The sequence below is a fragment of the Amblyomma mixtum genome, chromosome 3 (genome assembly GCF_055824585.1).
Source record: "Amblyomma mixtum isolate Tamu chromosome 3, ASM5582458v1, whole genome shotgun sequence".
In the NCBI taxonomy this organism is placed as follows: domain Eukaryota; kingdom Metazoa; phylum Arthropoda; class Arachnida; order Ixodida; family Ixodidae; genus Amblyomma; species Amblyomma mixtum.
The window spans coordinates 61,958,523-61,973,075 of NC_143014.1; the positions used below are offsets into that span (position 1 = coordinate 61,958,523).

Here is a 14,553-nt window from a genome sequence, read left to right on the forward strand (position 1 = left end):
TTTTATAAAGAAACTGCATGAAAAAAAAAACGCCCTGTAAATCGGTTGTGGCCGCGACGGAAATGTTAGCTTTACAGCCGCTATTTTTAACGATACGATTATGAACATCCAACACAGGGATAATGTCACAGATATATCATTACTTTGCTACAATTTACGAACCGAGTGCCGCGTGATCAGTGCGCGTCCCACGAGCGCCTGCACGGCGCGCAAAACACTCCAGGCAGGTTGGCTTTTCGGAAAACAATCTTTATGGGAGCTTCGTTACACGAGAGAGTACACGGTGCAGATACAGGCGCTGTGAAGTTGTCAGCCTTGTGCTGCTGGTTGTTCCACGAAGCCTGCCGCCGACGCAGCAGCAGCAGCAGAGAAGCACACGTGCGTTGTGAGGCGCGCTACGAGACCGACTGGGTGCTGTAAGACAGAACTAAGGGCGACACACCAGAATTGTTTCGCGCAGCCAGGGCGTGCCGTGCTGCCAGAGGAGCTGCAGTTTGGAGCACCCGGGCCAGCTCCTCCGCTTTGTGCTCAAGCAGGTGGATCTCATGGACATTGTTTGACTATGATGATCCTATGACACCGTTACACTAGACCACTAGACACCGACTCGAGACACGTGTGCCAACTACGGGGTGTGCAGCCGAAAAGCGACAAGTGACGACAGCCACGGCGACCACTACGCCCCATATACGTCCGTCCACTGAGTTACACCGTCAGTGCAGCGCCCCTGCACGGCAAGATCGTGCCGCATTTCTCCTCCGGCGGCCATTGTCAGCTTCGTGCACGGATGAATGGTGGCCGACAGCCGTTTGTCGCTTCTGGGCTGCTGCGCGGAAAGCCGCACGGCTGTGCGTCAACATGCTCGGACACGAAACACCTACACATGGAGATATTCTTGGACACGCACACATACACGCCTACCGAGACGACAGCTACAGTTGCACGAGCACACCGCGCCAGGGCGAAATTCGGGCCACATTCTGAGACTGCGCCTTAGAGCACACGCCGAAATTTTGCCGGAGCGTTGTAGCTATAGTATTGTTTTGCGTGCCTCTCGTAATGACGTGGGAAGTACCGTCGGGGACAACGCAGTAAAATGTAAACATTAAATTAACAATAGTTTTCTTTTACAACCGTGTACGGAAGTAAACACAACAGAAATTCGAGTAGATTAACACCAAAGGTCAGGAAAGGACACGCACTGCTAGCACACTTTGAGCTGTGATCTTTGAAGTCGTAATGCATTAAGGAATAGCAGTGGTTCGCAGCCCCCCCCCCCCCCAGAAAAAAACAAAACAAAAAAAAACAGTCAACACTTTCAAAACGCTATTCACTTAGTACAGCTCAGACAGAATAATACTTCATAACTGATAACGTGAATGAGTGAACGCTGGGAACAAACCCGCAAAGCTGAGCATTGGTAATGTTTTGAGTAATGTTCTTTGGGGCGAGCGATTAACTTCGTGGTAGAACTTAAAGACACCTCCACAGATCAGGCTACTGTTAACACAAATGAAGTTCTATCAGTCCCAATATATTCGACTGACATCATCTGAGTAGACATGGCTGAATAAAATATGCCAAGATCTTTGAATAGGACGAAATCGGCCACTGGTCTGTGGTGGGATATTCGTTAAAGGATACTTCGTTCTTGTAAAGTCAGAGACGTGTTGCATGAACAATAAATGAAATATTAACTCTTGAACCAGCGGTAGAATTTAATGCACGCGTAAATCAGCTGTCTACACTTCCATGGCTCTCTGTTCAGCAAATGCGAATTATAGGATATTATGTTTTTTTTTCTATTTTATGACCCGTGTGTGCCATGCACAAGCATAATGTACCAGTGATGTTACGTTTAACAGTGTACACGCATGAATTAACCACAAAACACGGTCAGCACAAGTCACAACACATCTTTCCAGACACGACACCAAATGCATGCACGCGAACACTCATGGACAGATGCGCGGCAGGCCGCTTATGTGTCCACTTGACGCTACCACAGACTAGCTTACAGTGAGTGCGTGACCGATTCCAAACAACGTGATGCCTCGGAAACCACCGGCGCACACAAGCTTCAAGCCTGGGACATGCGTGGTTATCAGTATCGATATGAACGCTCCTTATCTAATTAAGTGCAGAATAAAAACAGCAAGGAACTGGAGTAGAAGAGTGGTAATACTAGTGCCTAGGCCAGAAACCACAAGTCCCTAATAGGGAGGAGGCAAGCAAGATTCTCACGTTGACTCTGGCTCCTTCTCCATCTTCGAGGCGGGGGTCCTTCGGGCGACAGCTGCAACTCTGCGCCTTTCCTCCTCACATCTACGGTTAGTTTTGTACCGACGAATTATAGTAATAATAAGAATAAAGAAGAAGGAGAAGAGTGACAATATCTACGCTGTGCATTCCAAGAAGATGACAGACAGTTATAAAATATTTGTAGCTTTGTTCACAGATGTCTCGCAGTTTACTGTAAATTATCATACCCAATCAGACCGGCAATTCTATCGAAGAGCTTAGTTTTCAAAATTTGTTATGTACTGATGCGTCGATGCACCTTAACGAACACCGCCGCCGACACTGATCTGTGGACCCCTCCGTCTGACGTCTTTCGTAGCGAGAATACTTTCTTGGAAGATCAAGCATCCTGCACTTCATTATGAAAGACTTTCTGTCTACCATTTTTAGCCAGAAAACCTTTCTGAAGCCATCATGCGGCGCGAAACTAAGCGCTGTCAATTTGCATTGAACGAGAAAAGTGATGGCACTTGTTATAATAGTGGCTGTTGTTTTATGCGTCTCCTTCTTACGTTAGAAATGCCTCTTCTTGAAGACATAATTCATCTATGTCCTTCATGTCAGCTACAGTCTTCGCAAGCAAATGGAAACGACTAATCACTGCGGCTAATCACAGTGCCTCTGGGCCTTAAGGGCGGTATAGATAGTTTACGAAAAACCTCAAAGGGACACTGAAGAGGACAAAGAGAAGTTGCCGTTTCGATACGGTACCGCGTTCACACCGAAAACGGAGCTTATTAAAAGCTAGAAATCACATACACACACACAAAAAAAAAAACGAAATACAGGTGTCGCCATCACCGGCCCTTTTCGCAAATGAAATGTATGCGTCGTCAATAATTTTCGTGCGGATCCCGGAGGCTACGCTACACCGCCATTCAGTTCAAAGCGGCGACTAAACCATCTTTTTGGGCGAGGACGCCACGAGTTTGAACCGATTGGCTGAGTATTTTTCTGCCGGACAAACGTCAATGTAGCCACTAAAATTCGGAGAATCTATTTTTACTGAGTACAATAATTGAATGCAGTTGTTTTCGGGCTCGATCGATCGATCAAGACAGAGCGATTCATGTTTCGTGCTCAAGAAACTAGCAATGAGACGCAGAAAGGTAAAAAAAAAAGCCGTGAATATTGTGGCTCGCAAACAAGAGTAATAGTGCTAAATGATGCATCTAACAAAGTCCTCCCTGCTTTCTATGAATGATCTATTAAAATGTATATTGTGCTGGTTATAAGGACTGGAGTATTTACGAGCGCTTCGTCGCGTTTGAAACCAAGAAGGCTATTGTTTCTTTGAACCAAAGTTTTGCTTCAGGAGTGTCCACGCGCCACTCGGTGATGCGAAAAAGCTTTTCTAACTATGATAATGACGTACCTCGACAAGAAACTAAGAAGACAGACAGGACAGCATGCATGAGAACGGAAAAAGGAAAAATGAAGGAGGGAGGCGGGCGACACGTTTCGATAAAACACGTGAAAAGAGCAGGGATTAACAGGCCATTTGCTCACAAAGTGCGAGCTCCACCAGTCACAAAAATGCCAACTTGCAGGAAACGAGCACCGAACGATCGGAACCCGACACAGACAATACGTCCCATAGCCGAGCGGGCCTTTGGACAGCATTCCTATACGAGGGAGTCAACAGATGGGGGGACAGAAGGACGCACAAACGAATGCCCAATAACTTGTCGCCAAATCAGCCAGATCGCTTTTCTTTCTTTCCAATCAATCTGTCTTTCAGACATGCCAGACAACAGAGCACACACTGCAACTGCGGTGACCTGCAGTTGTTACAAAGCGAGCTACACACTACTGATATGAAGGGTGTCGATCGGCTACCAAGTAAATGGCCTAAGCACACAACAACCAAGCATTGCCCTAGGCATATACACTTTGCTCGCCACCCTAGCGGTATACTTTGAGCTGGATATCGAAGCGCCGCGCGAAGTTCCCCGTGCGTCTTCAAGACACGAGACGTACCTCGAACCGTATAGGCGGGCTCTCGATTCGTGGGCCAGGCCTTCTTATACGTGCTAAGTGCCTCTAGACTACCACGCAAAGCTACATCAGCCCACTACGTTTGTACAGCCCAAACAAGCGGGGCCAGTGGGCCAGACCCCTCTGGGAACGTTCTACGTACTTTGGGCTTGACGTCTTACCTTCGGCTGACAGAATCGGCGAAGCTCAAGATCAGACAAATTGGCAGCTGTTGCTGCTCCTTACACAGGACCTTTGTATTTTACAAGGGGCCGCACCGGGGAATACCCCACACTGAATCGCACTCTATGGGCTTGCCAAAACATGCAGTCTGCCCCGGAAATCGCAAACCCACAACCTCAGCAGTGGGAGGCCGTGCTCTCCAGCTCAAGCCTAGAGGACTAAAGACAGCTGATTCTGCGGGCGCAGCACACAGCTAAGGCCGTAGGAGCCCTCGACTAAGGTCCCGGTTAGGGGTCGCAGAGCTCTTTACTGAATAAAGTTTTCCACCGCCACCAGGAAATGCAGGAAGGTGGTCTCTACCGTAACTTGCCTGAACTCGCAGGCGGAAAGTACGCTTATAAAAAAAGGTCCATCACCGTACCGAAGATTTGTAAGGTTTTACGGAGTGCCGGTTTAATGGCGATTAGCTTCACCAGATGCACGCAGAAGGCTTCTGAAGTCATTCACAGCAGTTCATCGCTTCGCGACCATTACACTTTACACTGGCAGCGGCTATCCCAGATCACGTGTTTGAGTACCTTCGTGCCACGTGTTCTTAAATTTAAATCAGTATTAATGCAGATTACCTCAACAACAACAAAAAATATCGGTGTCAAAACGAGGGCGCAAAAGAATCATCTTGATACCCACACAGAGCCTAATTTTTTTGGTTGCAGCCCTGAAGCTAATGGCTTGATGAGATGGAAAACAAAGGTGACATATAGAATTTAACAGAGTACACTGTGGGGCCAGTTGGTCATACATAATCTGAACGAAAATCGTAGCGTTGAAACAGGACACAGAAAGATGAGGACAGGACGGGGCTACATGTAGCCCCATCCTGTTTCCCCGTCCTGTCCTCATCTTTGTGTCCTGTTTCAACGCTACGTTTTTTCGTTCAGATGATGATGACATATAGAGCGCTCGCAAGTGAACACACAAAAAAAAATGAACGCAATGCATGGGAGAACTATACCTATATTTATTCTCTTAAGCCTACGTACTATGTCAGACATCATGCGAAAAATAAAACTAAGGGAAAAGAATAATGATATGACGACCTCTGAGGTTTAAATTTAGCCGGAACACAGACAGCTCTGGTCCACACTACGCCGCACCAAACTTCGTCACAGGAGGTATGTATAACAAGCATTATTTAGATGGAAATAGAATTTGAAGGCGCACTCCTATAGGTTGGGAAGCTGTGACTATTGGTCGAATGCCACTGAAAAAGGTTCTGTCGAAATATTCTTTCGGCTTCTAGGCCAGCAGCAACATTAAAATGGTGAATGCTTAACAAAACTATGCACAACGGCTTCGTATGTTTATTAGATATTTCGCACAGGAGTGCTTCCTCCAAGCTATATTGCAAACTGCTCATCAAGACTGACGCAATAACTAAATATAAAATAAAAAGCGCATTCACATTTCGCAAAGTCGTGCAACTGTGAGGCGACGACTCCCGGCTGGGTTGCACGGGGCTACTTATTTTCGGTGGTGACGGTCACTGGCTTGCTTTAAACCATAACTAGCTGTGGTTTCTCAATGAACTGAAAGTTGTTCCGATGCTTCTGTTCACACGAATAGGCCGGTGCATGTGCGCTGCACCCATCAAAACAGTGCGCTGCGGCCTTAGCTTCTTTTTCGCAAATGTGAAGCTGGTACTGAGCGCTAGCAAAAAGAGCAGACTTCCATGCTCTAACCCTACAATAACTTTTTCTTAATGCTTTTCTTCGCTGAATGCCAAGGTCAACCACGCCACGGTGTCTTATATTGCGACCAGAATAGCATAACTGGTGCATGTGCCCAATAGATGAAATCAATTTATCCGTATGGAAATGTATTTCAGCCTTCATGCCTGGTTAGGATTCTCGCAGACACTAGAGCTAACGGAACGCAGCTTTACACTGTGAACTATACCATACTGTTTTTTTTTTTGCGTTCGAAAACGAAAAACCGAATGCTTGATCGATATGCGCGATAGAGGTCGCATATCACTAGAGAAAAGAGCACCGTGATTGTCATTAGTAGAGGCGCCGCATATATAAGAGCATATCTTTTGATGAACATTGTGTGCTTTGCTGTTACTGGCCCATGCTGAACGGCTCAAGGTAAGTTAGCGAATGACCTCGTTTACTTGGCCGTAGCAGGGAGAGATGACAGACCTGCCCACAGGTTGTGGATGGACTGCAGTCGTGGCTGCTTTCTCGGAGCAAATCGCGAGCGCGAAACAGAAGCCGGCGCGAGAAGTCCCGCGTCCTGGATTTCCGGACTGCGCCTCCAGCACGCGCCCGCAGGGCAGTGTTTGACTACGGGAGGCTACGCAATCCTGCCCGCGCCGAGTGGGTAAGGACCAAGCCCTAAGCACACTGTGAACGTGCTGCCGTCACAAGAGTAAAGTACGGACATCAAGTGGCAGTGCATTCGCATCCATAAACGACATCCAAGCACATGGCGACTGTACTCATTTGCTGTTTGCCCTGGTTTTTGGCGCGGGAGTTTTAGTCGTCGACGGGACACGGTGGAGACAGGCGGGAAGGTGCGAGCACTCGTCGTGCGGCCGAGAGTCGCTCTACGATTCCAAACATTGTACTGGCTCAGTGCTCAATGCGAGGATGAAGCCTTCGACCCGTCTGCACCTCCGGTCCTTCCACCAACGACGGCCTCACTCCGGGGGCTCTCTCGCAACCACTCGGGCCAGCGGACCGGCCGCGCGCGTGCCCGAGAAACGTCCGTCGCCCCGTCGGTTGCGTGGCCGCGCGTCGGTCAGTCTCTAGCAGCCAGCTGCAGCAGCAGCGGCAGCCAGCAGAGAAGCAGCGGCTTGACGGCGGCCCCTCCAGAGACGAGCGCCAGCGGCCGGCCGGCCAGCTCGTTGCTGGGCTCGGGCAGCGAGCGGCACTGCACCAGCGGAGTCTCGTAGGCTGTGGCGCGCCGGTCGGGCCGCGAGGCTTCTCCGTCGGTGTCAGCGTGCCCCAGGAAGAGCAGCGCGTTGCCGTACACGTCAAGCTCGTTGTGCGCCACCTCGTAGGCGGTGCTGGGAACCGAGACGCCCAGCAGGCGGCAGCCGCCCGTAGCCGTCACGTCCTGCGTTCGGCGCAGGGACCAGCGGGACCCGCAGCGGCCGTCCTCCGCCGCCGAGTTGAGGTTGGTGACGATGCCGCGGTGCTGGGGCGAGATCTGGGCCTCCAGCGTGCGCAGGTTCACTTTGGTGGCGCCGCGCAGCCGCTGCGAGGGCCCCGCCAGCTCGTAGGTGCCCTGGCGACTGAGCAGGAACCAGCGCTGCTTGCAGTTCGGGTCCCGGTAGTACTGGAACCAGCCGCTCCATGAACCGTTCCCCGGCTGGAAGAGGAGCCGGCGGGCCAGGAACAGTCCGAGGGGCTGCACCTCGCAGCGCAGGCTCAGCCACTCGCCATTCAAATGCACGGGCAGCTTGGGCTTGGGCGGCAGCTGCGGAGGCGACAGCTCGGCCCCCTTGGCCACCAGGTGGCACACATGGCAGCCGGCCGCCTGTGGAGAGGGGGTGGGACGCATGCGCTCAGTGTGAATGCCCGGGTCACGATAACAAACGCGTATATAATTGAGTGGACAGGTTCCCTAGTCACACTGTGCGATTATGCAAGTCCATCCATGCGGACGCAAGCTAATCGTCTGTAACAGCTCAAGACAAGTTTTGTGAGAGGAGCGATTTTGTGCCCGAGCACCAAGGCAAAGGCCTTATCAATCAATTTTTTTAGCACAGAGCGGTGTTAACAGCCAAGTAACAGGGCGGGAGGAAATTACTGGACAGAAAATCCACGAAAGCGAGGCACGTAACCGTAAACTGATCAGAAGAAAGCATTTGAAACCGCGACTGCGCTACTGCATAGGTTCAGTTTTTCCTGGTTCGCCTTTCGTATTCATCAGAACATTCCGCCTAGAAATTCTGAATAAGTCCGGTTCAAAACGCTATACTAGAATTCGAGTACCGCAATAGGAAAAAACTGCCATGACAAAGACTTGCTCCATATAATAACTGCACTGTCTTTTTTAGAGCACAGTGGTTAGTGTAGTGGCTTATGTTAGAGCAGCTGCAAGCTGCCTGAGCGAACTTTCATCAATTTTTCACAAGTTTGTTCCCCGTGAGCCGTGCAAGCCGCGCGTGAAGCGCCTATTCTTCTTTAAAGGGATATCTCCAACGATATCCCGGCACTTTTATTACGCGGTGTTCTCTTGTAATCGAAGGAAAGATAGTGTTAATGCTACATGCTACATGAGGAATGCTACATGCTACAATTACATTTTTCTCGCCTTTATTTCCTTGAGCGTAGCGGGACGCTTTTGGATCTACGATACCAAGGTTCTTGCCACCCACAGCCATGCGTGATCGCACGCACATATTGGTCTTATAGTGCTTTAGCAACCGAGTAGGGTCCAAGTACGCTGCGTAAAAGCACGCCACAAGGGCGCGACTCTGACTGCTAGACGGCACGTTATTTTGCTTCACCCAGTAGTGTCACATGCAGCAAAGAATAAAATGTTTGAGGTGGCCGGTACGTATATGAAAAGAACTTCTTATACGTGAAAAAGTAGCGCCGGAGCGAATAAACGACCCTCAGAGTAGGCGGCGCCCCCTTGTGGACTCCTCACACCGCGGATGGCCGTCGCCTAAACAAAGCGCTTTCAGATCTGTTCGACACTGCGAGCAAAGAGCGCCCGCAATCTGCAGAGTACCTCTTGGCGTGTCGTCTTAGGCTGAAAGAAGGGGGCGGGGATGGACGGCGCACGAGCGGGTAGCGCACGCCAGGCAACCGCTGTGATCTCTCCTCAGCGCACGCCACTTACCGCCACCGGTGAGAGCCGGTTGTTTGAGAAATCCTACACGGATGTTTTCAAAGAAGAGTCTATGACGGTCTGCTGTAGGGAGGCTACCCAGTGGCCGCAGCATATGGTTCCACGAGCACGCATAACGTCCAAAAGTGCAATGTCACGGGAACGCGGACGCGGCAATCCAAACGTGAACAGAAAAGAAACGTTTCCGTACTTGGTGAAGGCTAAATTTATTTTCACTTGCGGAAGGTCCTTACCACATGCCAGAAGGACAAAATATAAACTACGGTAATGTTTAATTGTTTGTTTAGTTTGCTACCAGCGCGTGAACTGTTCTATTCACATTTGCTTTCTGGAAGACTGTAAGTAATTTCAACGTTCGCTTACGATTTCAACGCTCTCCGTTCGGACAGTTACTTCCACCATATATGGGGCGTGCTCAGAAGTCTATAAAGTATAACGAGAGCGGGTTCAAGATTTGGGCAACAGTTTCTGTCGTGCGGAAGTTCAGGATTCTTGGACATCAGTTTTAATTGTGATGCAGAAATACTGAAGTAGATGCTCCATTCTTCCGATGCGTAGAAAAATTACTTACAGTTACCTACACTAGTAATCCGTCGTGCCGCAGCACGTCTATGTTTATTTAATAAATTCTTTCACAATATTCCAGCAGCCAATCAAATCATCTCACGTGCACATCGCATTTCACGCCATAACTGCCCGAAAGCTCTGTATCCTGAACGCACCCACTACATTCCAACAATCGATTTTCTTAAAGACTGCCTGCGACTGGAATGACCTCCCGACTGAAGTGGCCGCCGTCATCAACCATCCACAATTCTAATCCACCATCGATGAAGCACATTTATCAACGTAAACCATTCTCCATCAATGTAAATAATGTATAACGTATTTTTTTTTTTTTGCGTGTTATTCCCACCCCTCTTGTAATGTCCAGCAAGGGACCTTTGAGGAATAATAAATAAGAAAATCTTTCTTTTAAAGCTCGTCCATCGCTCGCAACAAGCAGTTAAGGCTGCCATAAAAAACCAATGAGGAACGTTTTGACTATATAGCAAAAACGTTAACAGCAAAAAAATACAAGCCTGCAGAGGGGAGATTTGCTGATATATTGATTGTTATAGTGAAATCTTACGAATATGAAAAAAATGCGTTAATAAAAGCTTTCCGTTCAAAAATACACTTTTCTGAAATTTCTTGGTGTGGTTTATATTCCCTGCTTTTCCGCTAAACCACAACTGACGCCGGTCTAAGTAAACAGATAACGAGAGAAGGAATTGTAGGCTCCACTTTATGATCCCAACGTCTGTTTTATACATCCAAATAAAAAGGAAAGAGAATACGTGTTTTTAAAGGCAGAGATTAGCGTTAACTCTGAACACGTAGGGCATGGGTCTACCCTACCCACGGTGACTACACAAGGCAGTTTGCTTCGCATGGGTATAGTGAGGATTGCACGGCGAGAAATAAGTTGAAGGACTGAACCTCATAAAACGTTTTCAAGAAATATAATCTCTCAAAGCATGACAGAAAACAATATCTTGTGTCTTGGAGCGGGCTTACAGTGAGGTTTCAAATAAGGCCCAAAGAAAAAGTAAAAATAAAGAATCGGCTTCTGTCTGAGTGCATTAGACAAATGCGCCCATGGTAACATTTGACACCATTGAATGGGCCCGACTCACAAAAAATAACATGTTGCTCACACAGCAGCAGCAAAGCATGTTTCGTTCTTCGCGATAGCGTAAGGAGCTCGTTTTGCTAAAACTCGGCGTCGTCGTCCGTTGTCCTGCGTCAGTCGGAAAAAATCCCAGAAGCTTAAAATGAAGCTAACGAATTGTGGGAGGGTCCTAATGAAGCCAAAACTGGCGAGGAGGTTCCTGTAGTAGGGGTATTTCATAATATAGAAGTAATTAGTGAAAAGAAATTAGCCGGCACCGGGGTTCGAATCCACGCCCTCTGTGTACCAGGCGTGCATGCAACTTTTTTTTCTTTATTAACCAGGCACGCAACGCATAGGCAACGAAGGGGGTCGTTGGCTCAAGTGTGATAGGGGCGCACCTAATGAACCCGTTGTGGTGGGTATGACTTAGCAACGTGTGTTTGGGATGCGCACTGATGCCATAGTAATTAAACAAATAAAACCAAATATAATATGCAAATTAGGCGCCAGAAGTTGCGTGGAACTCAAAGGCGGTGTTATAGTGCCTCATTGTACAGAAACAAATGGTGCGTATGTTTATGAGTAAAAATGAGAAATAAAAATAAAAATGAAAGAGAAAAAGGTGCAGAAGGCGCTATCGCGTCTATTCTTATGGTAAAGCTTAAGCGTCCTCCTAATTTTTTCAGTTTCACTGAGTTAATTTTCATGAAGGTGCGAGACAGGAAAGCATCAAGAACGTGCAGTCCCGGTGCACTGCCGTATATCACGCGTATATTCGTATCAGCGCACAGCACAACGTCTCAGACAATTATTATGCGTTTCTGCCCTATCACCCTCGGGTGATGCAAATGATGGGTTTAGCTACGCCGTAGTAATTTATGTAATGCATACATACACTGCTCGACGTTGATATCACGAGCGAACAAGCTGTTTGTCGTTGAATTTTATGCCTCTCTGCTGCCTACAACCTAGGTTCAAACGCAGGGGCATCCGTGCCACCGGACGACGTAGATGTCATCGCGAGAAGAGAGCATGGCGCAAGGAGAGAACAGATAGCCGAGTGAGGGCGAGCCTGAACTTGGGACCCACTCGAGCTGGGCAAGCTCCGACAACTTCGCCTCACACGGTACTCGAGTCACGCAGAAGAGAAGCACTGCTGCTTCTCCTCAGGGCAACTGCGGAGCATCGCCTCTGACCTCTGCATCCGAGCTGGGTAAGTTCTAGCAGGCTCAGTGATGCGACGCCGCACCGAGAGCGGAGAGTGAACTACATGAGAACGTGCTACTGTATACTGTACTTTCATCAGCCACAGACGGTAGACGAAGTTTCATATCAGTCTCTAACGAGAGACTGCGTGGTCTGCGTGGCATTCCAAGTAGTTTCGCGTTTCTGTTCGGTGGGGTTGTAACGGAAAGGAACAAGCGTGAAAGAGTCCTAAATGCGAAGGAAGAAATACGTGTAGATTCGATGGCGTCTTTGTGGCATCTTGCAATTACTGGACATTAACAATAAACGCCGCATCTCGTAGAGAAGCTTCAAGGATCATGCCAGCACAGTCGCTCGAGCGAGAATGCTTGCAACGCCCTGAATTGACGTCTTTTTGCATCACTATCATCCTCACCCTTCGAAAGCCTTGCTGCTGCACGCTTCAGATATGCGCAAACACTTGTTAGCGCTGAGGTGAAACCTGAAACTCTGTTCCGCAGACGCTGATTCCTTAGCGTCGAAATATGTGTGCTTTCGCAGCTTGTAGCTCGAGTTGGAATTTCACTCTAAGTTCGCTCCGCCATCTCGCCTCCTCCCGTGCACCGTAAACAGCGACTGAAAGAAAGCTCGCTCGTCAAAGCACTTCGCGGTCAGCCGGGATTGCATGGCTGAAAAGAAGTCCGGCATTTTTAGAGAAAAGCCGATCTTCGGGGTCTTGGAGCATAATAATACTAATCAATTAAACGTACGGGAAATTAACCGTAGGACTGATCGGTATTCTCTTTTTTTTCCCTAGGTCTATAAATGCTGAAACAGACTATATCAAGCAGTTGTTTTAATTACGGCAAGTTAATTATTTGCATCATGTCGGTACATTACTACGCTAATTTGAGCTGTACGAGTGTTGCGTCACGGCTGCATTTGTTGAATTGTGTTTGTATTGTATTATACCTTTTATTCCCTGCTTTCTCTGTGATGTGTTACGTCTCGCCTTCGTCGTGGGGAAGACAACGACATGGCAGCAGCGAAACGCCGACAAACCCCGAGACGCGCGTTGGGTGAGCGCCTGGATTGCTACGGAAGCCGCGTCCGTCTGCCCGGTTGAGCGAGCGTTTCCCGTACACCGAGTGTGAACGCGCGTTCGAAATGCGCGCGAACGCCGCTCATGGACATTCCGGCGTCTGCGCTACGTGGATGGCATCGTTCCCCCTCTCCCAGCGCGTGACGGCGGTGTGATCTCTCGGGAGTGACTGAGTGCGTGTGTGTCTGTGATTGGTGCCAGTGAGAACTTCCTTCCCCTGCAGGCCCGGCCCCCATCTAGGAACCCTAGGGAAGTGAACTCTTTAAAACCCCGGCAGCGGCACGGCCGAGGGGCTCTTTGTCATCGAATCGTCTCCTGATGAGCTGTCGTCATGCAGCGTTCATGCAGCTCACTTGTAAATATTTAAATTCCTGTATAAAGTCCTCTTTCATTGTCTTTTTCCAGCAGCCTCGTCTCAGACGTCCCTCAATTCTCTCTCCCGCACACGACCATGCTACCTCGTCTGTAACAAACTGGTGGCAGCGGTGGGATGCTGCTACCTCGTCTGTAACAGATGCCATTTTCTTGGCGCAATGAATGTAAAATAAATAAACAAATATGATGCTTTCATACTTTAGCCGCCATGAAAATGATGGTGAGCACAATTATCGTAATGACGTTGGCTTCCGACATTCTCGTGTGTTTTTTTTTAAGTTTTTTTCCTATTAATATTGTCCTGTTCGTACACCACAGCGTTCGTCTCCGTCCAACTCTCCTGGAGGTGCGAGACGCGAAAACAATCCATTTCACATACTCGTACCCAAGCTTATCACTAAATTTTAGTGCTTTACCTGTAGTAGTGCTTTGGTCATGTGCATGTGTCACATTATTTGGAAAATGTTTTACCAGTGCCAGTAACGATAAGCGCTGAGAACACCTTGGTGCTGAGTCTTTATTTCTTCAACCAGAAAGCCCTCTTCCGAGCTTTGTAAGCAAGATAATGTACATATCATTAATTAAATTGGTTATTGTTAAATACGTAGGTAGGAAACAAGGAGCAAATTAGGAAAGTAGGAGCAGTGTATAAAGGGACAAAAGAACGCTCGAAATCAGCTCTGTAAAGATCGATGCGCTTGCTAAAATAGCCATGGCAAATCATTTGCCATTCTGGGGCTTGCAGCAGACAGTGGTGCCAGATTTTCGTGTATTGTCGTATGAAACTTTTATCGTGCGCTGTTCGCGAGCGATAAGCGGTATACGGCTTTGAAAACGGTGTTTATTTTGGTTGATTGTTGCGAGCAGCTACCCTGCCACCGTTCCTGGTCCTGTCTCGCGGACC

The 14,553-nt window shown here is 48.4% G+C and overlaps 1 protein-coding gene across 2 annotated transcripts in view; it reads right to left on the bottom strand.

The window, feature by feature from the left end:
- Positions 1–228: 228 nt before the first annotated feature.
- Positions 229–14,553, bottom strand: part of LOC149350395 (protein APCDD1-like) — a 175,784-nt gene continuing 161,459 nt past the window's right edge. For both annotated transcript variants that reach the window (XM_089579409.1, XM_089579408.1), the window contains exon 6: positions 229–8,007. In XM_089579409.1, the coding sequence (XP_089435535.1) occupies positions 7,267–8,007 (741 nt within the window). In that variant the 3' untranslated portion in view covers positions 229–7,266. The remainder of the gene's footprint in view (positions 8,008–14,553) is intronic.